The sequence below is a fragment of the Ochlerotatus camptorhynchus genome, unplaced genomic scaffold, assembly GCF_037179485.1.
Source record: "Ochlerotatus camptorhynchus isolate MF236.1 unplaced genomic scaffold, CSIRO-AGI_Acam_v1.1 ptg000062l, whole genome shotgun sequence".
Taxonomy (NCBI): domain Eukaryota; kingdom Metazoa; phylum Arthropoda; class Insecta; order Diptera; family Culicidae; genus Ochlerotatus; species Ochlerotatus camptorhynchus.
Genome location: NW_027040552.1, coordinates 4,439,185 through 4,466,071, shown reverse-complemented (window position 1 = coordinate 4,466,071; position 26,887 = coordinate 4,439,185). Strand labels below are relative to the sequence as shown.

Here is a 26,887-nt window from a genome sequence, read left to right as displayed (position 1 = left end):
GGATACTGAATCAAAAGCCCCCTTGATATCCAAGAACACAGAAGCCATTTGCTCTTTCTTAGCAAAAGCCAACTGAATTTCCGAGGAAAGCAACGCGAGACAGTCGTTCGTTCCCTTACCCCTACGGAAACCAAATTGAGTATCTGAAAGAAGGTGGTTCGTTTCAACCCATTTGTCGAGGCGAAAAAGGATCATTTTCTCCATCAATTTCCGAATACACGACAGCATCGCGATGGGCCGATACGAATTGTGATCCGACGCGGGTTTATCAGGCTTTTTAATGGCTATCACCCTCACTCGTCTCCAATCGTCGGGAACAATATTGAGCTCCAAGAACTGATTGTACAAGTTCAACATGCGCCTCTTAGCGACGTCTGGGAGGTTTTTCAGCAAGTTGAACTTGATTCTATCAGATCCCGGGGCAGAATTGCCACACGAAAGGAGAGCGAGTGAAAGTTCGACCATTGAAAAAGGCTGACTGATTTCGTCTACCGAATTCACGGTTTCGCGAGGAATCAACTGCGACGGCACGGAATCCGGACACACTTTTCGCGCGAATTTAAGAATCCATTGATCCGAGCATTCCTCGCTTTCGTTGTTAGTAGACCGGTTACGCATTCTTCGCGCCGTACTCCAAAGCGTATTCATAGACGTTTCACGCGACAATCCGTCTACAAACTGCCGCCAGTAACCCCGTTTTTTGGCCTTGATGAGGCTCTTGAGTTCACGTTCAAGAGATGTGTATGCGTCGAAATGCTCGCGTGTTCCGCGTTTCCGAAAAAGTTTAACCGGTCGGACTTTTTACGGTAAACCTCCGTGCATTGTTGATCCCACCAGAGCGATGGTGTTTTCTTACGAATAGACGATCGCGGCACCGGTCGTGTTTGAGCTTGAAGTGCGCTGTCGACGATGAGATTAGAGAGGAAATTATATTCCTCCAACGGCGGAAGCTCTTCCACTGACGATACTGTATCATCTATCATGGATTGGAACTTAGTCCAATCGATGTTACGGGTTAGATCATACGCGACGTAAACGGATTCTGACGAGTTGAACCCACTGGCAATCGAAATTTTGATCGGCAGATGATCACTACCGTGCGGATCCTGGATTACATGCCAAGTGCAATCCAACGAAAGTGAATTGGAGCAAAAGGTGAGGTCTAATCTGCTACCATTCGAGGATGGACCAGCCAAACGTGTTACTTCTCCATTGTTAAGGATTGTCATGTTGAAGTTGTCGCAGAGATCATAAATCAAAGTAGAACGGTTATCATCGTACAGCTCCCCCCAGCCTGTACCGTGGGAGTTAAAATCTCCCATGATCAACCATGGAGCGGGAAGTACCGCACATATGTCGAAAAGTTGTTTGCGATTAACAGAGACTCTAGGAGCAATATATACAGAAGCAATACAAAGGCTCTTACCTTTAATGGTAGCCTGACATGCGACAACTTCAATACCGGGGAATTCGGGAAGATTCACTCTATAGAAGGAATGGCACTTTTTGATCCCCAAAAGTACCCCTCCTCCACGTGAATCCTCACGATCCAATCGAATAATGTTAAAATCGTAAAAAGGGAGATCAATTTCTGAAGAGAGCCATGTTTCACAGAGGGCAAATGCATCGCAATTATTGTTATGGACTAAATACTTGAACAAATCTAATTTCGGAATAAGACTTCGACAATTCCACTGTAGAACAGTGATCAAATCCCCGACCTCGTTTGGAAAATTATCCATCGAAGGAGATGATAGCTGCAAGAAGGGGCCATTTTGAAGTCAATTGCTTCAAGAAGGATTTCACAGTCGGAAGCAATGTGAGGACAATGCTTTTCAGAGGATCAGAAATGTTGAGGTATTTGAGAATACCGTCCACAATGTCATCAAATGAGAACAGCCCAGATGAAGAAGGGGTTTCTATTCTTAAAATTGGGGCATCAGGGGTTTTGGATGTCCCCGGAAGAGGTGGAAAGTCCTGGGTATAATCAGTTCTGCGGAATCCAGGAGGAGTAGAAGTCTCCTTTTTTCCACTACTCCTTGATTTGGGCAAGCTGATTTGGGGTTCTTGATCTGCAACTTTCCGCGAACGGATGCGTTTTCGTTTCCGGGCAGAACCTTCTGGAAAACTGAAAGAAACTCCCTCCTCAGCCAAGTCAGAGTCAGTCTCGTCATCTGACAAAAGAGAAAAGGGATTTTTGTCATTGGTCGATGGCGTGCATTTTTAAGCATTTCTGCAAAAGACCGCCTGGAACGTTCCTTAAGGGAGCGTTTCATTTTGTCCCCGAGCTGTTTGTACGCCGGGCACGACGAGAGAGCATGAGGAGGAGTTCCGTTGCAGTACACGCATTTTGGTGCAGTAGCTGCGCAGGCGCCATCCTCATGCTTCTCCCCGCATTTGGAGCAGCGTGCCTTGTTGCCGCAGTGGGAGGCCGTATGTCCCAACCGCTTACAATGCTGGCAGTTCATGACCCGAGGTACAAACAACCGCACAGGAAGACGAAGTTTTCCCAGCTCGATGTATTGAGGAAGGGCAGATCCAGAAAAGGTCACCCGAAACGAGTCTGTGGGGGTAAAACTCTTTTTACCCTCGCTGAGAGATACTGACTTCATTCTATGAACGGCCAGTATCTTTACCGGAGGAAGCAAGGGGTTCTTGAATCGGCCAACCGCTTGCTTCTCCAGTATCTCGGGGTTCAGACTCGCCTCAGTGACCACGCCTTCGTTCTCCACATCAGAGGCTGGAATGTACACCCTATATTCCAGTGTGAAAAATTGGGAAACAGCAATTTCATTGGCCTGTTTCAGGTTAGCGACGGTCACACGAAGTTTGTTGTGCCTAACCTTCGTTATTTCGGTCACGGCAGAGAATCGCTTTGTCAGATCATCAGATATCTGAACAACATTCAAGGGTTTGTTTTTGGGCTGAAAATAGACAACCCATGGGCCAGTCGAGTCATTCGGGTAGGCCCGCAATCTGGTGCTTTTCTCAGCCTGCCCATCGACAGACTGAGACGACGAACCAGGGATGACATCATCATTCTTCTGAGATGAATGGTCATCCATGTCGTCTTCTGACAAAACATCCATTTTGTTCAACTAGTGGGAGCGTAAAACGCTCTCCCACTGAACGCACAGACACAATACACAGAAAACACTACAAACACAGAAATACAAAATGAAAATGTAACTAATGGGGGAGTAAAAGAAACAAGAAAAAAAACAAAAACTTATCTGATAATTCTATACTACCACCGAGCGTTATATGTGTAGGCGTTTACACAGATGGCTGGGAAGCGACGCGCAGCGTGGATAACCTTCGCTGTGGTGCACTTGATCGAGGCGCGGCACTCAGCGCACACAGGCGCACGATGAATGATGAACGATATAGATGTAGAAACGGGTGCACACACTCGATGATAATGATACGTAAGCGGGTATGCGTGAGCGCGTATGCGTGACCACGCAACGATGATGCCCAAATTTGTTTGCGAATTTCCAATAGCACGGATTAATCTTTCCGAAAATGACACTTTCTACTAAAAAAAAAACTCACTTTTCGATCAATTTACCGGGATCTATGCCAGGAGTCACTTAGTGAGAAAAAAACTGATAAATTATATCAAGCGAATACCGAAAAAACTTCCAAAACAACGGAGCGCGAAACAAGTCGACCGTACTTCTTGCTAGGACGCAGTGGGATGAAGATAGAGATTGATATGACAGAACTACTCAGAGTTAGTTCAATGGACCGAGTAACTCGATGTACCTCAAAAAATGATCGATGGTTTAGAAATTCGAAGCTAGAAACCACCTGTTCATAATAACAATACTTACTGACATTGTCTGCAATTGTGACCGCAAAAAGGACAAATATTTTCTACGGCGACCACAAGAAAAGCAGCAGTGTAAGAGGATGCAACCAAGCTTCTAATCCTGAAGCAACCGGGCCGAGACTCTTCTGAGCAGGGTTCTGCATTTTCGAAACAAAGAAAAGAAAATGAGCTCTCCGCAGAATCGCTTAATTTCGAACAATATCATTTTCGTGTAAGTCATCATGTTTCTTGTTATCGAATCACGATGATCATCCCTCTTTTCAAACATGACTGGACTATCGTTTGTTCCGTTCGTCAAGTGCTTCAGTTCATTTCATTTGAAGCAAAGACTGACGCAATGAATGACTCGAAAACTGCTTCCTTCGTTTTTTCCACTTTCACTTCAATCCGGGCTCATTCGACTTGTCACGACCTGACGACGCAGGTATCAAAATATAGCATCCGGATAGTTTATCCGCACAATATCGGTTGCCGATAGGGATGGCATCCGGATTATATAGTAATAATATATTATTTTATATTAAACGACAATTAAATTAACGAGACCATCCTGGACTTCAAGTTGGCAGCCATAGGGGTCAGGTAAAATCTAAAATACCCTACGAAAGGTATGCTGAAAATCGATACCTGACGCCATTTTTAAAATCAATGCCCACTATCATTGATTTTAAAAAGTGTTAAATACCCTAAGATATGGGTATTTTCAGAACAGGAACAACGCGTAGATGCCAAAAATCGATATCCGAAGCTATGTTGGAATCCAATATGGCGACCATAGGGTTTCAGAAAAAGTGTCAAATACCCTACAATATGATTATTTTCGGAACAGAGAAAACGCGTAGATGCCGAAAATCGATATCAGATACCACTTTGGAATCCAATATGGCGGCCATCAGGGTTCAGAAAGTGTCAAATACCCTACTATATGGGTGTTTCGGAATGGGGACAACGTGTAGATGCCAAAAATCGATATCCGATGCAATTTTGAAAACCAATACGGTGACCATCCGGTTTCACAAAAAGTGTCAAATACCCTAAGATCTGAGTTTTAGTTGGAGGAGCTTCCACATGATTCCGGTGGAGATTTCCGATGCTGCCAACGGAGGTTCTACTGAATTTCTACGGAGTTGTCTCGCGTTCTCGGCGGAGCAGGTTTTGCGTGATTTTGATGTTGGCAGGGGAAATTCCGGAGGGAGCTTCTGCACGATTTCGTTTGAGAGTTTCTTTGCTACCGGAGAAGGTTGCAGGGAGATTTTCTTGAATTCTCTAGTTTAAGTTTTCTTTTCCTGCTGTGTTTGTTTATCTTCGCCTCGATGTATGTTTGTATGTATAGGTGTCACCGAAAAAGCGCATCCTTTGTTTTGATGTTCACATCCCCACGCAGAACAAAAATTTGTTGATTAGGGGAAATGGCTCTAATATTGGCCTATGGTTCTAAGGTTTATCAATTTTATTTAGATGAATGCGTCATTGGGATGGTTCTAATGGATATTTTTGGTCGCTATTGAAAGTTTTGTCGATTGCTGAATTTATGTATGGGCCCAATTTAAGCGCATTTAGGCTGACATTGCCCCTATTACATCCAAACAGCTGCACAGAGATCATTCCGCCGGTTGTGTAATATTACGTTGTACGATGTACATCGATTTTGCGAACAAAATTACATTTTTTTTGCTGTGCACTGAATGGTTGATGCAAACGATGGAAATTAAATGCATTTGATTTAAATTAAATGCTTATTCAATGGGCAATCTAAAAGTGAGACTCCCTTAGAATCTACCGCAACCGTCATGATTTTTTTCCTATTTCTGCATAACCTTCTCATCGTCCCATCAACACACTCCCGGAGTAATTTTGTCGCAGTCCATAGCTTAAGCCGCCACATCCGCTTCATAACTAGTTTCCACTACCCTACATTCAGGGCAATGAATGGAACCCCAAAAAATGTATGCTTTTGCATGAAATAGTTGCAAACAATAGCCGCACCTGAATGCATTCTATCTTTTTTTAGGCATTTTGCTTTTCTTTCCCTGGGTTTGTTCCGGGATGCACAACGCCATCCAGGAAGTATTGTACAATTTACGTAAAAGCTTCTGATGTGACTCTTTTCCCTATGTTGCGCTTTTCCGTTGTTAATGGTTGGACATTCATTCGTTTGTTTTGGAATGTTCCACTTTTAATTTTTTTTATTTTTGAAATTCCTCAATCCTTTCCATTTCCTTTGTTGGAGGAACATGGATGTTTTTGTTTACGTTTGAAATTATGTCGAGTAGTAGCAAAGTTCTGCCATTCGATCTAGAAGCCGCGATGTTCTGTGGTGTAATCATTATTTTACGACATTGTTCTAGTATTACACAGCAACGGCTCTACCCTATGATATTTATCCATTAGCGAAGTAGAATAGTAGCATTATTTGACAATACTTGACACAACATTTTATTACGCACATTTCCCTATGGAGTCGTAATTTTCCTGGTGTTACATCTGTATCCAAGTGGGAAGACTCTTTACGACCGTTTTCCCCTTTGGTTGATGAAGTAATGCCCTCCAAACAGCTAACAATTTGTCAAAAATGTGAGGTACTCACCTTTGACCTTGACAGTATTTTTTTTTCGAAACCAACCCAAAATCGCTGAAGGGATGATGGCATCGCAGCACACAAACTGTGCAGCAATGAGATCAATCATAAGAACTTCGAAATGGGTATATGTACTGACACACCGAAGAAAAAAATTAGTCATCATCCATCTTGTTCCGTGGAAAAGATGCAATCAAACTGGGTATTGTTCCCCATGTTCGGTACCGGCAATTTTCGGTCGTGATCCAATATTTTCGTCACCCCTCGCCAACCCGCCCTCTCCCTCTTACACACCTAGCATCGGTAGGTACCTATTAGCGATTGGTTGGTAATAAAACACCAAGTTTTTTTTTAAGGTGACGCTTCTCGACGCTAGCCCGCCGATTTCAGCAAAGTTTCAATCGTAAACGTGCGGTAACGTGAGGTTATAGTTAGGCGAGGTACTTATCATATTCACACTCCGTTGCAAGCTCACGTTTTTTTTTCTAGAAACTTGACTTGTTCAGCTTCTCCACTAAACAAGTAAAAACCCGACAACATAATCCCATTTTTTGCTCGTTTGTCTTCTGCTCTGGATGCCACCCTGAAAAAGGGAAAATGAACTGGATTCTCTCCAAATGACTCTCGTCTTGCGGTGGCGGTGGGTCGTGATGAGGTGGTCCATCTACCTTTTATGGAAGAAGAATTATGATCATGGCCTGAAGGAACTTTGCGTTCTAAAGTTACGCTCATATCGTCATCGTCGTCGTCGTCGTCGTGGTCGTTGAATGAGACAAGATAAGATGCCAAAATCTACATAGGTTGAGTTTGTCCAAATTTATGGCTACCGTGCTACCTAGGTTTGTCTTTTGCTACTTGTTTCTTCCCAATGGAGTAGTGGTAGTATGGTAGTATGTGAAGATTTGGACGTTGTGATGATAAAAAATGGGACCATATTATTTTGATGACGGTTTAAAAAAGTAAAACTTGGACGTTTTCAATGTTGCAGTTACTGGAGATAATATGTATTTGTGCATTTTGAGTTGTTCTTTTTTTTTGCTTGGAGTATTACATGTTTTCTATTGTAGATATTAGATAAAAAAATACTTATATCATTCTCCGTTTCTTCTATTTCAGGTGAAATAACTTTGTTCTTAGCAATATAAAGACTCATTTTTCAACTTCATGAACGTTGGCAAGGTAAGAATAAAGTATCCGTTAAATAGTTTTTTTTTCGCCCTGTCAATTTAGAATCGGTACGCTTACAATTGAATGTATCTCAGAATCTGTTTGGTTTTAAATAAAACATTAAAAGAAGAAACATTGGTTGCGTTGTGCACAAGACACGACCGCATGGTTGACGTAGTTCTTGATATTGATTTTAAATACAGTAAAAGTAATCCATGATTTCGGTCCTATGTACATGTTTTGGATTTCATACTTAGTAAAACTTGGTTCTATTACATTTGACTCCTAAATTGCAGTCATATATAAAGGCAGGGCTTTCCTCAGGTGATTCCTTGGAGCGCCCAACAATTTCCGTCATGATGGCTGATATTCTCTATCACTTCAAAATTTATGGAGCACAACTCTTGGACGCTGTTGTGACATCACTCATGAAATTGGAACTCCTTGTGTACACAGCGATTCACTTTCAGAATGCTAAAACAAATACACATTCAAAAACCGGGGTACGCAATTTTGTGCCTATTTTATGCAACATTTCGCAAATCTGGCTGTTATGCTTGCAGCCTGCAGGAGCAAATATTAAGCCATGAATCTACCATAAAAGACTTAGGCGTCCTACTTGATTTACAATTCACCTTGAAGGACCATGTGGCTTATGTTTCCGCTAAGGCATCTTCTCAACTTGTGTGTGTATGTGTGTACAATCTAACCCCCACTGTTCGGCAGTGTTATTATGGAAGAAAACTGCTTTTTATTACCCTTAAATTAAAGCAGGTTTAGTCCGGGAGTTAGAAGGTGTTAGCTCTATTGCAGCTCCAGTGACCCATTTCAGAATGCCTGGTAATTCACGACCACTTCGAGGTCACTTTTACTTACAATAAACCCCGCATGTTCACTCTACCTTTATCAAATGGATAATGGTATCATAAACACACTTCCAGATTCAAAAAATATTATTTCCAATTCTGGCACGTATATAGTTTTGAAATTTGTTCAACTGTATTAAATCGATTTGAATGGACATTTCTTACCAATTTTGTTTCGAATACCTCTTGATTCATCTGCTGGCAGCACTTACTGGCCCTTACCGGCGACCAACTCGTCTGCCCGCAAAAGCAACAACGCCTAACTCTCAAAGCTCTCTGGACGTCCCCTCGAAAATGCAATCGAGATATGTATAAGAACAATCTTCAACTGGAACGTACTCACCAAATCAATACATTCGGGAGCAAATTCCCGATGCTTATTTTTCTCTCGCATGCCCGTCGTCGTCGAACGGCAAAAAAAAGGGAACTCGGTGAGCAATTTTGTGATACGGAATTTTCACTGAACACGAATTTACGAATTTCACCACTCCCAATTGCGAAACACGTTCAGAAGCACTTTTGGTACACTTTCGATCAAGTTCTTTCGAAAACACAAAAAAAGTTGCAAGCAGCGAGCCAACATCAACACCGATTGTGCTGAACGCTTTCACGCACCTTGCAGCGCGTAAATAAACTGAAATTGGAAATTATCACTCGCGATGCCACTAAAATCAAATAACGCAGATTGCGACATCTCTTCTGATGCTTGCAAACATGTTGAATCACCTTTTCTTTCTCTATTCTAAAACTTCCCGGAAAGCGAGAAAACTACCAATCACACACGTATAAACGTCCGGGAAGCAGAGCGCCAGCGCTAATCCGGTAAATTCAGCCGAAAACTATAAACGCGAACGCACGCACAAAACAGAGAACAAACTTAAAACACAACCGTATCCAAAGGCGTTCGAAACTGCACTCTCACTGGATCCTCATCTATCACTGTCTGAATAATCCGTTACATCCTGCCTTGTCATGTTTCAAAATCTTATGAATAAATGCTTCAACTTCCCGGATGGCGGTCCGCTTGATTCACTCCATCTTGATGACCTTCTGTTTGCCTATAAGCCTCTTCCACTTTTCATCCTTCAGATACAAATCCGGAATCAGATCTTTTTTTTTGCACAATCAATTTTAGAGTTTTTTTAATCGTTCAAATTTGATAAAATCCATAAAAACACAGAGACTGTTTTTTTCCCTAAGGCATCTTCTCAACTTGGCTTCATTTTTCGTTTCGCCAAAGTTTTTAGGGACATTTTCTGTTTAAAAAGACTCTATTGTTCGCTAGTCCGCTCCACATTAGAGTTCTGTTCCGTAGTATGGGCTCCTTTTTACAGCAACGGGGTGAATCGTATTGAGGCCATTCAGCGAAGATTTGTACGTTTCGCCTTTCGTTGGCTACCCTGGAGTGATCCTTTCAATCTCCCTAGTTTATGAAAGTCGCTGTAATTTAATGTTCCTACAATTACTTAGTGTTCGCCGAGACATCTCTATGTATACCTTTATTGCTGATCTCCTACGATCGGACATTAATTGCGGTTCACTTCTGCACCAGTTGAATGTCAATATCAGACGCGTAAATTTACGTTCTTATTATTTTTTCAACATCCCGGCTTCTCGCACAAACTACGGCGCTAATGAGCCGTTAACTAGCATTTGCAAGATTTTCAACAAATGTTATAGCTGCTTTGATTTTAACAGCTCTCGTGTTAGGCTTAAGAATTTGTTTTATAATGTACTTTTTACTTTCTGACGGTTTCTGTTAACATATTTTAAATACAGTTAATTATGTTATCATTAATATCTTGTTATGTGTGTTCAAGCTAATGTAACTGTACTGAAATGATGAGATTTTGCGCCAACTAGTGTGGGCTTTTCCCTCCAAATAAATTAATACAATAAATAAACAGCTGGGAATGTTTTGATTTACCTAAATTAAGTTTTCATCACAACCCTACAACTGGTGAAAAGGATTTATTATTATATAATAAAAACCATATAAAAGAATCTAACTCTAGAATTGGATCTCGAAATAAATAATACAATGAATATAATATGCACACTACAAAAGGCATTTAACACTATTGAAGGAATTCCCAACATAACACATGCGTCAAATATATACTACAATAATGCAATGCGAAAAGCAAGGAAAATGGACAAGAAATTAGCAATTGCTTCAAATGATTTAATTTTCAAATTCGTCGATATAAATCTGTTCAAACAGATAGGTAATTCAATTCTTATGAATATTACCGTAATAATATTTGAAAGGCCTCAAATAGTAACAATCGATAAGGAAATTGAAAATATCCTAAATTATTATCATAATTCTCCTATAGGTGGACATATTGGAATAAACTGACTTTATAGGAAATTAAGACCAATATACTATTGGAAAAATATGAAAACATTTATTTCAGATTACATTAATAAGTGTAATCAATGTAAAAATAATAAGCATTTTACACCACTGCAAACTCATGCAGTAGTGACAACTGCACCCAGCAAGCCCTTTGACGTAGTGTCAATTGACACCGTCGGACCTTTCACAATGACTGAAAGAGGAAATCGCCACTGGCGTGCGCAGCCCTTTTAATTTGGGAAGGCCCACCTACCAAAAGGGGGCGCTTCATAGCTTTGAGGGCGCTAATAATTTTGAAGAGTAAATGTTTACTTACTTACATTTTCCTTGCTTTCCAGATTTTCACGATTTGCTTTGAAAATTTTCGAGGATTAACAAAAACTTTTAAAAACTGTTGTTTGTTAGACACATATCTTAATAAACATTTAATTTACAAAGTAAATAATATAACACTGAGACGAAGATCTCTGTAAAATAATTCATCCACTGAATTATGTTTTGCACTCCACGCCCAAGTAGGGTAGAGAACTACTTGGGCCTAATCGCCCATTTTGGGCCTATCGAGCAGAAAATTTCAAATTAATCCATGATCTCAGAGTTAACCAGTCAATTATGCATTTGGTACGATACTTTAGTTAATAAGCTACGGAACGAAGTCAATGCGATCGCGTGATATGTACCCATTATTCCCAAAAACAAAAGAAGCGCTCCGACTGAATCAATTTTTATCTTCATCCGATAGGCCGAAGTGAATTCATTGGCATTTCAATGCGTTAGACCGAGTTTAGAATCCATAGGCCGAGTTTGGCGTCAAGAAGCAGTGTTAGACTTTTGACAATATCCCAACGATTGGTTTCTCTTTATCAAATATTACGGTACATACGGAAAGGTAAATAAATGTTGAAGCCATCAGTAATAATAATATTCCGTTTGGTGCTAAGCTGCGCTAGATTAAGAAAGATAAAGTGTGGGTTGTGCTTAATAGGCCGGAAATGCGGTATTTAACCCTACAAGAGATTTTAGATGCAGCTTTAAAACTTTCAATGCACCTAAAGCTAACCATTTAGCTAACACTAAGTTTAACGCGGTTTCACAAGAATGACCTTCCTGGTATCCCAATTGTTTCGGTATCAACAAACAGTTACTATTTAAATATTCTAACAGCTGGCCTTTTACAACAAGTTCTAAAATTTTCTCTTATGTGTGCAACATGTGACATTTTCGCTCCACAGTGCTCAAACGGTTCCAAATCGAGTCCTGATTAGTCTCCCAAAATTTGAACTCATTTGAAAAGAAACTGACTTGGCACAAACAATTTGAAGTTTATATGGAAATTACTATTGGAAAACCAAATGTTTTGTTCATATCCATCTAACAATTTACCATATAGCTCTGCTTTCAAAAATGATAACTGAGCTCGTAGAAAATTTTCTCAGCTACAACTTTGTCCTGAACTACTTTTCAATATAATGTAAGCATCAAAAGTTAACAAAAATTCAAGCCACTAATGTCTTACGATTATGCTCAATCAACTGTTCCGCAGGCAACATTGGTGTTTCTGGCGCTTGGAATAGAGCACAAAAATCATGGCTGCTATGTCACACTGCAAGATATAGTGTTGCTCACAAAACAGCTGCTTGATCGTGCCATAAGATTATCAATCTCTTAAACAATTAATAACTATTTTATTTGACGTTTGGCTCAACAACTATATTCTGCTAAGTTGAAGCTGAGAAAATTTTCCATGAGTATAGCTTTTGAATTTTTGAACAGTGCCATATGGAAAAAGGTAAGAAGACAATGAACAAAAAGTTTGGATTTCCCATAGTAGTTTCCATATAAACTTCAAATGATTTGTGCCAAGTCAGTTTCTTTTCAAATGAGTTCAAATTTTGGGAGACAAATCAGGACCCGATTTGGAACCGTTTGAGCACTGTGGAGCGAAAATGTCAAAATTTGCATCAGTCTAGTGCAACATGTTGATGGGACGAAACTCTTCGGCTTTAATCGTCCCAGCCAGTTTTTGTATAGGAACTAAAGATTTTTTCCAAATTTGCGGCACGTGCCCAGATTGCAATGATTGATTAATGAGGTCCAGCAGAGTGTGTCGAATGGCATGAAAGCAATCTTGAATAACTCTAGCATTAACATTATCTACTCCTGCCGTTTTTTCCTAAACAAAAGCAAATATTTTTAAGTTCATGTAATGTAATGGGGTGAAAACTATCAAATCTACAGTTCCTATTAATCTGCTGTTTTATTGGGTCCGGTACATTAACCAGTTCATGTTGGGACTTTGGACCAACTCTATTTTTTTTTATCACTTTTCGGCTGGGCTCACAGATGACAGTCAAGCTGCCATCAACGTCGATGCCATGACAGCACCAACAAGAAACGTCATTGAAAAAACAGAGAGTAAGAGAAGAAGAGAAGAACGCTAAGAACCGCGAACACGCGTAATTTGTAACCGTCTCATTTTATCGTAAAATACAGTTTTAATTTGATTAACTTTACGTGTCGCGTTTTAATACTGCTATTCCGAAACGGCCACCTCGGACACACGCGACCGTAAAAGTGGCGACTCGGGAAAATTGTTTTTTCTCGCAGTGAAAATCGTCGGGAAAAGTGTCGCACGCACGGAAGAGACGCCGGCTCAACATGGATGATGAGCATAACCGCAATCTGGGCCCGGGAAATCAGCCAGCACCAGGAATCAGCGGACAACGAGTTCAGCAACCACCTGGAGTGAACACCCAGCGCACCGGATCGCAGCAGAATCATCACCCACAGCCAAATCCTTCGCATCCAGCTCCAAATCCGCAACCGGCACCAACCGAAGCAATTTTCGCCCACCTTTTCCAACAGCAGCAGACTTTCGCACACCAGCTCATGCAGCAACAGCAGGAGTTCATGCAGCAGCAGCAAACACTTTTTCATCAAGCATTGCAGTCGATTCGCGTTCAGGTACCTCCAAACCCTGATGATGATCCTGGATTCGCTGGCGAACAACATTAAAGAGTTTTGCTACGAACCAGAGGGAAGCGTCACGTTCGCTGCTTGGTACGCCAGGTACGACGACCTGTTTGAAAAAGATGCTGCTCGCCTAGACGATGAGGCCAAGGTCCGCTTGCTCATGCGGAAACTGGGTGCTGCGGAACACGAGCGATACGTAAGTTTCATCTTACCGAAGGTTCCGAAAAACTATCCGTTCGGTGACACAGTAAAAAAACTGAAAACGCTTTTCGGTGCTGTCGAGTCCGTTGTAAGCAAACGGTATCGCTGTTTGCAAATTGCAAAGCAACCTACCGAAGATTTAATTTCGTTTGCCTGTCGAATCAACAAGAGCTGTGTTGAGTTCGAATTGAGCAAGATGACCGAAGAGCAATTCAAATGTTTGATGTTTGTTTGCGGTCTGAAATCGGAGGGAGATAGCGAAATACGAACAAGATTGCTTTCGAAGATAGAGGAGCGGACGGACGTCACACTCGAACAGCTGTCAGCGGACTGTCAACGATTGTTGTGTCTGAAGCATGATACGGCAATGATCGAATCGCCAACGTCAGCAGCAGTGCAGTTCGTCAAACGTAAGCAATTCAACAAGTATCCACCGAAGCCCAGCATCGGATCCGCTGGAACCGGAACGAAACAAGCCAGGAACGTGCCAGCATCACCCTGCTGGAACTGTGGAGCAATGCACTTTAACCGGGACTGCACGTATAAGCAACACAAGTGCAACGATTGCGGTCTCGTCGGCCATCGTGAGGGGTATTGCTCGAGCGTTCGGAAAAACCCCAAATCATCGGCTTTCAAGTCGAAAGGCCGACCGAAAACTGTCTCAACGAAAACAGTAAGTCTTCTGGTAAATACCGTTAACAAAAAGCGTAGTTTCGTTCAAGCTCAAGTCAACGGAGTGGATGTACGTCTTCAGTTAGACACTGGATCTGACATCAGTGTTGTGTCAAAGCGGATCTGGGAGAAAGTTGGCAAGCCACCGATAATGCCATCTACGGAACGAGCCGCAACAGCGTCAGGAGATCCGTTAAAGCTACTTTTCAAGTTCGTCTGCACCGTATCAATCAACGGTGAGCAACGCCAAGCACAATTCTACGTGGTGGAGAAGTCCCTTCAGCTGCTAGGGATCGACATGCTCGATGCTTTCGGATTGTGATCTGTGCCTATCAATTCCTACTGCAACCGTGTCACCAGTTCTTCTACCACTGTGGACACCCTCAAGGCGGCATTTCCGGAAGTCTTCCGAAGTGAACTTGGATTGTGTACAAAAACAAAACTCAAGCTAGAGCTCAAGCAAGATGCAGTACCGGCGTTTCACCCTAAACGTCCTGTGGCTTACGCCATGTACAGCGCGGTGGATGACGAGTTGGACAGATTGGAGCGCGCCAAGATCATTTCACCGGTTGATTTTTCCAACTGGGCGGCCCCGATTGTAGTCGTCCGCAAGGCCAACGGCTCCATACGGATTTGTGGGGATTATTCTACCGGCCTCAATGATGCCCTGCAGCCGCATCGGTACCCTCTCCCGTTACCGGTAGACATTTTCGCCAAGTTAGCCAACTGCACCGTGTTCAGCCAGGTAGACCTTTCTGACGCCTTCCTCCAGGTGGAAGTCGACGAATGTAGTCGGGATCTTCTTGCCATCAACACCCACCGAGGATTGTACCGCTATAACCGTCTACCACCAGGAGTCAAGACATCACCAGGAGCATTCCAGCAGCTGATAGACACCATGTTAGCTGGTCTCCCGTGCACTTCTGGTTACCTTGATGACGTGGTTGTTGGCGGAAAAGACACTGAGGAGCATTGGACCAATCTTCGTGCAGTTTTGGAGCGGATTCAAGAATTTGGTTTCACCATCCGGCCAGAGAAGTGTACGTTCGCTCAGCCACAAATCAAATATTTGGGCTACCTGCTCGACCGCAACGGGCTACGACCAGATCCAGCGAAGATTCAAGCTATCACCGACATGGCTCCTCCCACTGATGTCTCCGGCGTACGCTCTTTCCTCGGGGCGGTTAATTATTACGGTAAATTCGTCCATAGAATGAGAACTCTTCGTTTCCCGTTGGACGAGCTACTCAAGGCTGGCACCGAATTCCGTTGGACAACACAATGCCAACAGGCGTTCATGAGGTTCAAGGAGATTCTTGCTTCAGATTTGCTCCTCACCCATTACAACCCGAATCTCGACATCGTCGTATCGGCAGACGCTTCTTCTGTCGGTGTTGGTGCCACTATCAGCCATAAATTCCCGGATGGTACCATGAAGGTCGTTCAGCATGCGTCGCGAGCACTCACACCGGCCGAGCGGAACTATAGCCAACCGGATCGCGAAGGCCTAGCCATCATATTCGCGGTAACGAAATTTCACAGAATGTTGTTTGGTCGGCGCTTCCATCTGCAAACGGATCACGCACCTCTTTTGAGGATTTTTGGCTCGAAGAAAGGCATTCCGGTCTACACGTCGAACCGATTGCAGCGCTGGGCGCTAACGCTGATACTGTACGACTTCACCATCGAGCACGTTCCAACAGCGAAGTTCGGTAACGCGGATGTGCTTTCTCGACTCATCAGTCAGCACGTGAGACCGGATGAGGATTACGTTATCGCCTCGGTTGCTCTTGAGGACGATATCAGGTCAGTTACCACCGATACGATTAATATCCTTCCTTTGAGTTTCAGGATCGTACAAAAAGCCACTCAGTCCGATCCTGTCTCAAAAAAGGTATACCGTTTCCTGCACGATGGCTGGCCAGCATCTAAGCAGATTTTCGACCCAGAGTTGAAGCGTTTTTGCGACCGTCAGGAGTCACTCACCACTGTCCAAGGCTGTATCCTCTTCGGCGAACGTCTGGTCATTCCTTCGTCGAACCGCAAGCGCTGCCTCGACCAGCTTCACCGAGGTCATCCGGGTATTCAACGAATGAAAGCCATTGCCAGATCGTACGTCTACTGGCCATTCTTGGACAGCGAAATTGCTGACTACGTCAAGTCATGCCGACATTGCGTCACCGCTGCTAAGTCTCCACCAAAGTGTGCCCCGGTACCGTGGCCAAGATCCAGCAAGCCATGGGAGCTATTATAAACAATGCATAAATATATCTCAAACAACATAGAAAAAATAAAACAGATGCGAGCACAGCAAACTAATTCTAAAATTAATGCAAGCAACATCAACATCAATAAATATTCCTAGCGACATTCGTTAACAACACCTGAGTGAGTACACATGACTCTATATCACAGTCTGAACTATTTCACAGTGTTGGGAAAATATAAAAAAATCAAATCTCACCAACGCCCAAGAGCAGGCTTGATTTTCGTAGACAAAAATCAACTAAAGGGTGTCCACGATGAAATTGCCACACTATGAAATTGCTCTAACTTTTTAACCGTTGGGTAGAATTTTATGAAAATTTGGGTGGATTTAGTTCATAGTGCATTATTTTAAAGTCCTGTGATCAAAACTCGCGGAAATGGAGTCGAAAGAACAGCTCGTGCGTGATAAAATCTTGCGCATTCATCACGAGAACAAGGATCTCTCGCATCGTTCCATCGCTAAAACGTTGGGAATCGCGAATTCCACGGTGTCGCGAATGATTAAGCGGTTCGAGGAACGGTTGACCACCGATCGGAAGCCCAGAAGTGAAGGAAAAAGTATTCCGTACAACACCAAAAATCACAACCGCGTAGTTGGGGCCTTCAACCGAAATCCGAACGCCTCCGTTAGGGATGTGGCTAAGAAGCTGCACCTTATCCGAAGTTTTGTCCAGAAGGCCAAAACTAAGGCTGGGCTTCGAACGTTCAAGGTACAAAAGGCCCCTAATCGCGACGAGAAGCAGAACAAGTCCGCCGAAACCCGTGCCAGGAAGTTGTACCTCAACATGATGACGAAAGTTGAATGCTGCATCATGGACGACGAAACATATGTGAAGGCCGACTTCAAACAGATCCCCGGCAACCTGTTTTTCACGGCCAAGGATAAGTTCAGCGGTTGATTTTGCAAGCTGTGATATCGCAGCTCGGAATATCAAGCTAACAAAACTCACCAACTGCAAATCTCACCAAACTGTGGTGAGATTGAGTTTAATGATGTTTGCTTTACACCCGAATGCAACCGAAACATCCATAACGGCTTGCATCAGTCCCTTCGCGTCTGCCATCGGTGAAGATTAAAAAGAGATAGATAGTGAAGATTGAAAAGAGATAGAAAACGATGTGTTATAGAATCATTTACATGGTAAGCCAAAGGCCGCATGAAACCCTGAATTAGGGTTCACTTGTGTGATGGACTTCTACCACCGAAACAGGTGTTCCGTAGGCAGCTGTGTCATTTTGCCGAAGAACGTTTCGCCGAAGAACATTCCCCCGAAGGACATTTCGTCGAATGGGTCATTTTGACGAGTGGGTCATTTCTAAAATGTAATACATTGATTGTACATTTGAAACATTTCTAAAAATGTAATACAGTGATTGTTTAATTTTTTGACGTAGAACTTTTTCTTTGTCGACTATACTGGGGTACAAATCATAAAATATGTATGGAGAAAAAGTGTTAGGTTTTGAATGCTTGTAACTTTGTCATTTATAGATGAAATTGAAATCCAAATACGCCAATCGATAGGATATTACTTTACGAATCTGAAATCTAAAAAATCTGAAATAAATATTTTTTTCCAATTTACTACAAAAATACTTGTAAACAAAGTTCAAATGATACTTTTATCTCTGTTTTCATGAAATAAACGTTTTCTCCAAACCCAGTCGTCATAATCGAGCTGGTTACACATCGTTCTGCTTGAACCTGAAAAGATATAAAACAGCGCTGCTGTCATGCCTCTGCTCATAGCCGTTTCGGACGGCGTGGCACTGGGTCCTGCAGCAAGCAGGAGCAAGTCAACGGTTAATGTGGTGTTTACATCTATGTGGATTTGGTAGTGCTAGTGTACTAGCACTGTGCAAAAAAGTAGCTAGCATAATGCAAGCTGAGCATCAGCGTCAAGCGAATACGCACAGATGTAAACACCCCTAGGTGTTGTTCATTAACTACGCAGACAGTTAGGGGGGGAGAGCAGTTAGAAATTCTCCACGGAGGTAGGAAAATCAAATTAATTTGGGTTATTAATTTTGGTTGAACCTATCCAAAAATAATTCATGTAGGACCTATTTTTACCGACGCTAATTTATCTCCAAGAAAGTCTGAGAAACTTCTTCTAAAAGCTCATAACGACAATGAAAAATATTTGTTTTAATGATCAACATAATTTTGATTTTATTATGTTTTCAAAAATAGCTCACATTTAACTTATTTTCTCATCAATATGACTCAATTTAGAACGTCAACAAGAGGAATGTTTGCCTACATTTTCAGAGTTTTTTTTGCAGCATAATACTACTAAAAGATGTAAACTTCATGCTAGCAGACTATTAATGCATAAATTTTATTGATGTGTTTGAATATTTGGCAAAATTACTAATTTATATTTGTATCATGGTTGAACCTAGTTGTTTCCTGCATTGGCTGTCAGGTGTGCTTCGGTTTGTTTAAAATTTCCTTTGCGCACAGCAACATAATTTTCTGTTTACTTTCATATTTACAACTTTCTTAAACAGAGCATAGAGGAAGTAAATGAATTCTCATGTGATCGCATAATGGATTTTGATCCAAGTCTAAAACTGGCTTCTTTCCTAGGGGTTTCCGGAAATTGACTGGATCCTGGCTATTCCTAATAACTGCCATTGAACTGGTTGTTGAATTTTAATGTGATTCAATTCAGAAACTGGTCACTTTTCCGAGGGGATCGAATCATGGCCAGGTGTGGCTAATGCGGCACTCGGCCGCCTAAATGACAACCATTGAACTAATTGTTCAATTCTAATGTGATTTTAGGTGTCAATTGACAATTTTTATTCGTTTGAGGTCGTAATTTGCCTTATGCCTCATACGAACTTTCGCTCTGCCTTTGAAATTCAATTATTGAATCCCCTTAATTTTCAATAATTGTTGTACTAAGGACCTACTTATTGGAAACCAAACGTTTGATTTGAGAAGAGTCACAGAGTATTCTATTTTGCATCATTCTACGAGCACGCTGCAAACTACATAATGATGATGCTTGATAATTTTATGTTAGGGTTGTCCTCCAACTTTGAGAACAAAGAGGTGCTTAAACCCCGTATGATCGTTATACCCCTTCCTCCCCTACTTCGCTGACATATGAACCAACATTTTGTTCAATATTGAAAGTGTCGTCTTATGATAAGGAGAAAAAAACTGATTGTTGCGTTATCATAAAATACAACCTTCACTCTCTTCTCTGCTTCAGAGACCTAATTTAAAACTAATGATGGAGCTACTGAAAAAAATAGCGTATTTTTGGCAATCGTTTTATCCCACAACATGCATGGCGTCTTAGTGGTCTATACTGGGGTGCTACTCCAAAATATATAACGGCTTGTTTAGGACCACACATTTGAATTTTCATAATTTATTACATTCCAGGAAAAATACTTGGACCAACATTGACCCATAACCGAAACAATGAAATACTTGGAAAATTTAAGATAGAGTATAATATTCAAAAATGCATGACATACATCAATTTTCAAACTGCAGTCGTGTCTTGGACACAATCCTTTAATTTTTTTGAAATCAGTACAACTCGAAAGAGCTGCTTATGTTTAAAAGAAGGAAGCATTCATATAAATCAAAAATATTGATCATTTGAAAATTTCTGAAATCAGTACAACTCAAAAGAACTGCTCATGTTCAAAAGAAGTAAGCATCACTTTAAATCAAAAATATCTATGATTTGAAAATTTCTGAAATCAATACAACTCAAAAGAGCTGCTGATGTTCAAAACAAGGAAGCATTAAATTTGAATAGTTTACCACAGGTTCCCAACCTTTTTGCTACAGCGGCGCATTTTGAAATTTTCTAAAAAATCCGCGGTGCACCAATATTAAATAGAAAAAAAGGGCAGATTTCTTTCTAGAGAATGAAGTTTTTTTTTGTTTTTATATAGGGGAAATGGATGTAATGTCGGCCTAAATACTTCGAATTTGGGCGCATACATAAATTCAGCAATCAACTAAATTTTCAATAGCGACCAAAAATATCCATTAGTATCGTCCCAATGACAATCTAGATAAAATTGATAAATAGCAGATTTTTAGCGATGGGCCCAATGTTAGATCCATAGGCCAACATTAGAGCAATTTCCCCTATTTTTCAATTTTACAAGCTTTTTGATCACCAAAAACGTACAAAATAAGGCAAATTTCCAATTTAAAAAGTGAAAATTCTGCTGTGAGTCACGTTGGACAGATGTTTTACATTTTTATCACCGCTACGACAGCAGCGCCACGGGTGGCCGGTGGTTGGTTGGATTTCACTATTGCAGGGGGAGAGATTTGAGACCACTTCTCAACTACAGAAGTGAACAGAGGATATATTGAATTTTGTATTGCATGTTTGAATATTAGGCACTGGTCATGAATGAATTTGGAAAAAACACATACGTTCCCTAGCTGGATTTTAATATATATTTTGTAATGAGCCCGCGGCGCACCTGAGAAAGCTTCGGCGGCCGCGGCGCCCAGGTTGGGAAGTACTGGCTTACCAGATTGAAAAAACCTAACCTTCTTAACCTTTTTTCGAGACCGATTTCAAAATTTACTAAGAAAAGTTCCAAACCATAGAAAATGGCTTGCTATTCGGCGAAATTACTCATTCGGCGAAATCAACCATTCGGCGAAATGACCTTCGGCGAAACGTCCTGCGGTGAAATATCACGCTCCCGTTCTTTAGTGCTATTCTTAGTAGGTCTAAACAACCACTACCGACAACTGCACGGCTTATGTAGGCTGTTCGGTTATAGAATATAACAAAACTTAACTTAACTTCTTACGTGACCGACCAGCCCCCGTACTGAGCAACAACAAATACAATACACAACTGGTGACATCAAAGCAAAAGCAGCAACAGTGGATCTGCTGCAGTAAACATGCCAACCAGCAAGCATGTTGAAATTGAACAAGTATCAATTACACGTTCAACATTTCACCAAGGCAGTTCTTTGAGGCCAAACAACCACAGCCCTTTCTATCATGACGACTCCGGAACGTTCATACCATCACATTTCACTGCACTGTGACATGCGACAGCCTCCTCTTCATTCGATTGATCGAACATATGATCACAGATCGGCAAAAGGTAGCCCAAGTGACCATACGGCTTTTCCTTCTTTGGTAACAGAAATCGAAAGTCGTTGTTGTTTATGTTGTAGGCCAGTTTTTCATTTACCTTCAATTTGTTCGCCTTATGGGAAGGAAAATTAATACCTCTGGAACGTACGGCTGCAACCGATACGTGATTACATTCCCATTTGCGGTACCAAATGGCCTGGTAGCAAGACTCAACGTGATTAATTTATGGATTGAAAGCATATTACATACTATCAATTACGAGGGATATTGGCTTTTAAATGTACCGTTTAAGCTTTTGAACCAACCGCGTCTTAAATAGGACAAATCTGAACTCATAAAACGAGACATTACAGAGACATTTGTGGCTTATCTATGACTCGTCTTATCGCTTCCCACACTGCCAGCGGTGAATTATATGTTTATCCGAAAAAAACATCCGACCAAACACCCACCACCCCATTTCGTTCCGTTTTTTAAAGGTAGATTTCCAACAAGCTTCCCATAAATTCTTCAGTAGTTAAGACTCCTTAGGAAAGAGCCCATTCCACTGCAATCTAAATAGGTGATTGACTTTTCTCTATTACCACTCATAACCGATGGGTCTGGCTCGGAAAGCTTTTCATCTTCATCAGTCAAGAGTCACTCATCGGCTTAGGCTTATGGCTAGGTAGCTCATCAACGTGTAATGGAAAACCATCATCATTCGAAACACACAGAAAAAAAGAATGGAAACAAACAGTCTCAATTAGTCAGCTCACGTCGGGATTACCGCTCTATTTCCCTGTTGGTTCGGCTCTGGTCTAGTGGGAGCAGGAGAAAAGTGCACTTCGTAATTAAATTTGTATATTACGAGCATTTCTGAGATAACGAAGCACCGCAGAGCCGCCACGCCATTTCCAGTACCTACTGCGATGCGTTGGATGGTCTACACTATACAGTGAGGAAGATGGGATATGTGCTTAATAAGGCGGCGTCCGTTAATTACGTAACGCTCCAAATTGACCCCCTTCATGTAACAAAACGTAACGCGGAAAGTATCACCATCTATTGAATACGTAATGCTCTGAAGGCCCCGGTATCAAACCACGAAATGAAGGTTTTAAATAAATGTTTAATTTGGTTATAATTTGTTTATTTCATGGTATTTTTAAATTTTCAAAATAAAAAATAAAAAATAAGCGTTCCATCGAGTACGTGGTTTTCAACAGTTTAACGAAAGCAAAGACATTCAAAATAGAGAATTAAGGCGGTACTCTTCAAAACACAAATGTCAGCTTCCACAAAACTTACAAATGCGAGATTGCTGCGCTACAAAAAACAGAGAGTAGTAATTTAAGTATTGTATGTTTTGTTGCAGTTGACATTTGTGCATTTGAACTTTCACGCTAAGACTACTTTAAAACACATCCATTTTGCGAGCAAGAATTAGCGATGACATTTTCTTTTCTGTATTTTCCAACTTCACTTAAGCTTTACGTAAAGCTTTACTGTAACAATTCGTATCGATAGAGGTGACCCCCTTCCCCCCCTATAATCGTAAAGTTATTTATGATCGCTGCCTAATAACTGGAATACTGAAGAAGGTTGGAACCGCGTCGCAGTCGAGGAGGTCGTCGCGGGCGAGAGTGCGTGCTTAAAAAGAATAAAAAAATGTGATATGTTAATTACAAAAATTCTCGCTGTATGCTCTCTGCTCTGCGGCTGCTGCTGCTGCTTCAGCACAGATGAGTGAGGGTTTGGCTGGAGTCTGTTTTGACAAGCGAAATAGTGTGTTTCGAGTTGAAGGGCACTTGGTGCCCTATCGGGTTGGAGGATTATTTTTTGGTATGAGGTTCACGATCAGCAGATGTCGCTGAAGCTCATCTTTGTCTGTTTTCAGGTTCTAGGTCTTCTGTAAAACTCATATATGATTTTAATGTATTAGAATTCCTCCTGCCTGTTATAAGAACATTTACCGTGAATATGGGATCACAAATTTGCTTTTATTTAGTACTAATTAAATACTCTCGGCGTAGCTCTAGAAAAAAAACTTACCCCAACAATTTTTAGCTCCCTCTGGATATCCTTTGAAGTTATACTCTTATTCATCTACTACTAGTCTGGATTCTTTGAACGATATGTGCATGTGCCCAGGAAGCCCTCAGAATTAACATTCAAAGGCTTCTTAAGTTATCAGTTTCGGGCCTGAACTTCATGAGTAACCAGCTCTGCAGAATGATTTTTGGGCACAGGCATTTTGATCTACACGCACCATTCTAGTCTAGGCTGCATCAAAATCGAGGGGGAAGAAAGTACTAGATTTATTCGATTTTTCCCGAGAAACCCTCTTAATTTCAATGGATTGACTTATATTCGATCAAATCCGTTTTATCCGATATAATCGCTCCTAAATCTCTAATAATGAATAAAACCGTTTTTCAAATATCGGTTCACATCTCTAATGGAGAAATGCTCTGGCGAAAATAATTTGCCGACTCTTTTATTCTACCAATGATCTTATTTATATAACGACGGGATTGACGTTACACTCGCTGTTGCATAAGATCAACAGGAGAATGAAAGAGGCGACAAATTCGCATTGTCGACCCTATTCTCGATTACATTGTGACACACGGCGAATGAGAACGACCCAAATTTTAGTTCAGCCTTTAGCTGCTTTCGCCAGCGACGACATTTCGTTAAGATGAGCACATCGTCGACATAGATCGCCGCGAACAGAATTTTGTTGCCAGTTAAAGGGTGATACGGTCAAAATTTGGTCAAGGGAAAACGCGTGTAAATCGGTGAAATCGTTTATTTAAAAAATCAAATTAAATTTCTTTTTCAAGTTCAATTAGTATAAAATTCAGGAAAAATATTCAGTTAGGCTTCCGCTTTTCCAAATCCGAATTGCCGGGCCTTACGCTTGACCCCTGCCATCAGATTTTGTACAGCCACCTTGTCCACCTTCTTCGCCGCAGAAAGCCAGTTTGCCTTGAACTGCTGCTCGCCCTTAGCAGTTTTTTTGGTCTTCTTTAGGTTCCGCTTGACAATAGCCCAGTATTTCTCAATTGGGCGGAGCTCTGGCGTGTTGGGAGGGTTCTTGTCCTTGGGAACCACCTGCACGTTGTTGGCGGCGTACCACTCCATGGCCTTTTTACCGTAATGGCAAGATGCCAAATCCGGCCAAAACAGTACGGAACAACCGTGTTTCTTCAGGAAAGGCAGCAGACGTTTATTCAAACACTCTTTCACGTAAATTTCTTGGTTGACAGTCCCGGAAGCTATGAAAATGCTGCTTTTCAAGCCATAGGTACAGATGGCTTGCCAAACCAGATATTTCTTTGCGAACTTTGACAGTTTCATGTGCTTGAAAACATCTGCTACCTTTCCCCTTCCTTTTGCCGTATAAAACTCCTGTCCCGGAAGCTGCTTGTAGTCGGCTTTGACGTAGGTTTCGTCGTCCATTACCACGCAGTCAAACTTCGTCAGCATCGTCGTGTACAGCCTCCGGGATTGCGCTTTGGCCGTCGTATTTTGTTTATCATCGCGATTTGGAGTCACTACCTTCTTGTAAGTCGATAGTCCGGCTCGTTTTTTGGCTCGATCCACGGTTGTAGACGATACACCCAGCTTATTTGCGGCATCTCGGAGAGAGAGGTTAGGGTTTCGCTTGAAACTACCGGCAACTCTCTTTATCGTCTCAGCGGCTTCCGGTTTTCGATTTCCCCCCGATCCAGACTTCCTGGCTGTCGACAAACGTTCCCCAAACACTTTAATTACATTTGTAACGGTTGATTTGGCAACTTTTAGCGATTTTGCCAACTTTGCGTGCGAGTAGCTCGGATTTTCGCGAAGCGCGAGCAAAATTTTGATACGCTGCTCTTCTTGCTTGGACGGCATTTTGACAACTAAAGAGTGAATTCCAAAATCAAAATAGGAGCAACATTCTACACACACACACCTTCAAAATGAGGGGTGTTCAGGTTTTTTAAATGCAAAATTGAAAGAAATAAGTCAAGTTGATATTGACCAAATTTTGACCGTATCACCCTTTATCTTGTAATCGGGATCGTAATCGGTTGAAACCAGACCAAACTTCTTCAAAGCAGCGTCCAGCTTCTGGTTCCACACGGGACTTGATTGGTTTAATCCATAGAGCGCCTTGTTGAGCCGACACACTTTCGACTTGTTGTGGGTGTCTTCGAAATAGGCCGGTTGCTCCATATATATCTCCTCGGATAGTTCCTCCTGGAGGAAAGCGGGAACCACATCCATTTGATCAATGTCGAGATTCAATCGTGCAGTCATAGCAAAGAGATATCGCAGGGAGCTGTAGCGTACAACAGGGGAGTACGATTCTTCGTAGTATATCCCCTTACGTAGCGAATATCCTTTAATTACCAGCCGGGCCTTGTAACGTGCTGGTCTTCCATCCACGTCTAGTGGATTGCATCGAATAGCTTTCCTGCCTGCCGGGAGATCCGTCAGGGTCCAGGTTCCGTTTCTGATGAGAGCTTCATGCTCCTCCTGCATCGCGGACTTCCAGTGTTCATCGTCGTTGACAGGGTCGTCAGAGAGAAACTGTGGGGAATCATAACCGGTACAACTGATTTCACGATTGGTAATACTTGCCTTGACGAAGGCGTCCCCTATCGCAAAGCATCAACCCTTGTTGAATATCCTCAACTGGTCTGTGACTGGAGCACGACGGGGACGCAGAACTTTGGGATGGTCTAAGATTGTCGACCGGATCATTGATGGCCTCACCAGTGTAGTTGCCAGTTACGTCGTCGCTGGTATGAGATGGACAATCCGAAAACGTCGAACCGGGTAGACCTTTGCACTGGATGTCAAATGGTGTGTACTTGCCTGG

At 41.9% G+C, this 26,887-nt stretch overlaps 3 protein-coding genes across 3 annotated transcripts in view; all 3 read left to right on the top strand.

The window, feature by feature from the left end:
- Nucleotides 1-26,887, top strand: part of by (blistery) — an 854,610-nt gene that overhangs the window by 69,756 nt on the left and 757,967 nt on the right. The gene's annotated exons all lie outside the window — the stretch shown is intronic.
- Nucleotides 13,467-14,976, top strand: LOC135717603 (uncharacterized protein K02A2.6-like). The gene is made up of 2 exons (XM_065239730.1): nucleotides 13,467-13,729; nucleotides 13,773-14,976. The coding sequence occupies exons 1-2, from the start codon at nucleotides 13,467-13,469 to the stop codon at nucleotides 14,974-14,976; spliced, it is 1,467 nt and encodes a 488-aa protein (XP_065095802.1).
- Nucleotides 15,163-16,908, top strand: LOC135717602 (uncharacterized protein K02A2.6-like). Its single transcript, XM_065239728.1, has 2 exons — nucleotides 15,163-16,460; nucleotides 16,506-16,908. Exons 1-2 carry the CDS (start codon nucleotides 15,163-15,165, stop codon nucleotides 16,906-16,908), a joined length of 1,701 nt encoding a protein of 566 aa, XP_065095800.1.

What these genes read in the sequence shown, in the direction of transcription:
- LOC135717602 (XM_065239728.1), top strand. Translation starts at nt 15,163, where the DNA reads ATGTACAGCGCGGTGGATGACGAGTTGGACAGATTGGAGCGCGCCAAG. An exon ending in GCTCTTGAGGACGATATCAG is followed by an intron (nt 16,461 to 16,505) that starts GTCAGTTACCAC and finishes TTTGAGTTTCAG; the next exon opens with GATCGTACAAAAAGCCACTC.
- LOC135717603 (XM_065239730.1), top strand. Translation starts at nt 13,467, where the DNA reads ATGGATGATGAGCATAACCGCAATCTGGGCCCGGGAAATCAGCCAGCA. An exon ending in CAGGAGTTCATGCAGCAGCA is followed by an intron (nt 13,730 to 13,772) that starts GCAAACACTTTT and finishes ATTCGCGTTCAG; the next exon opens with GTACCTCCAAACCCTGATGA.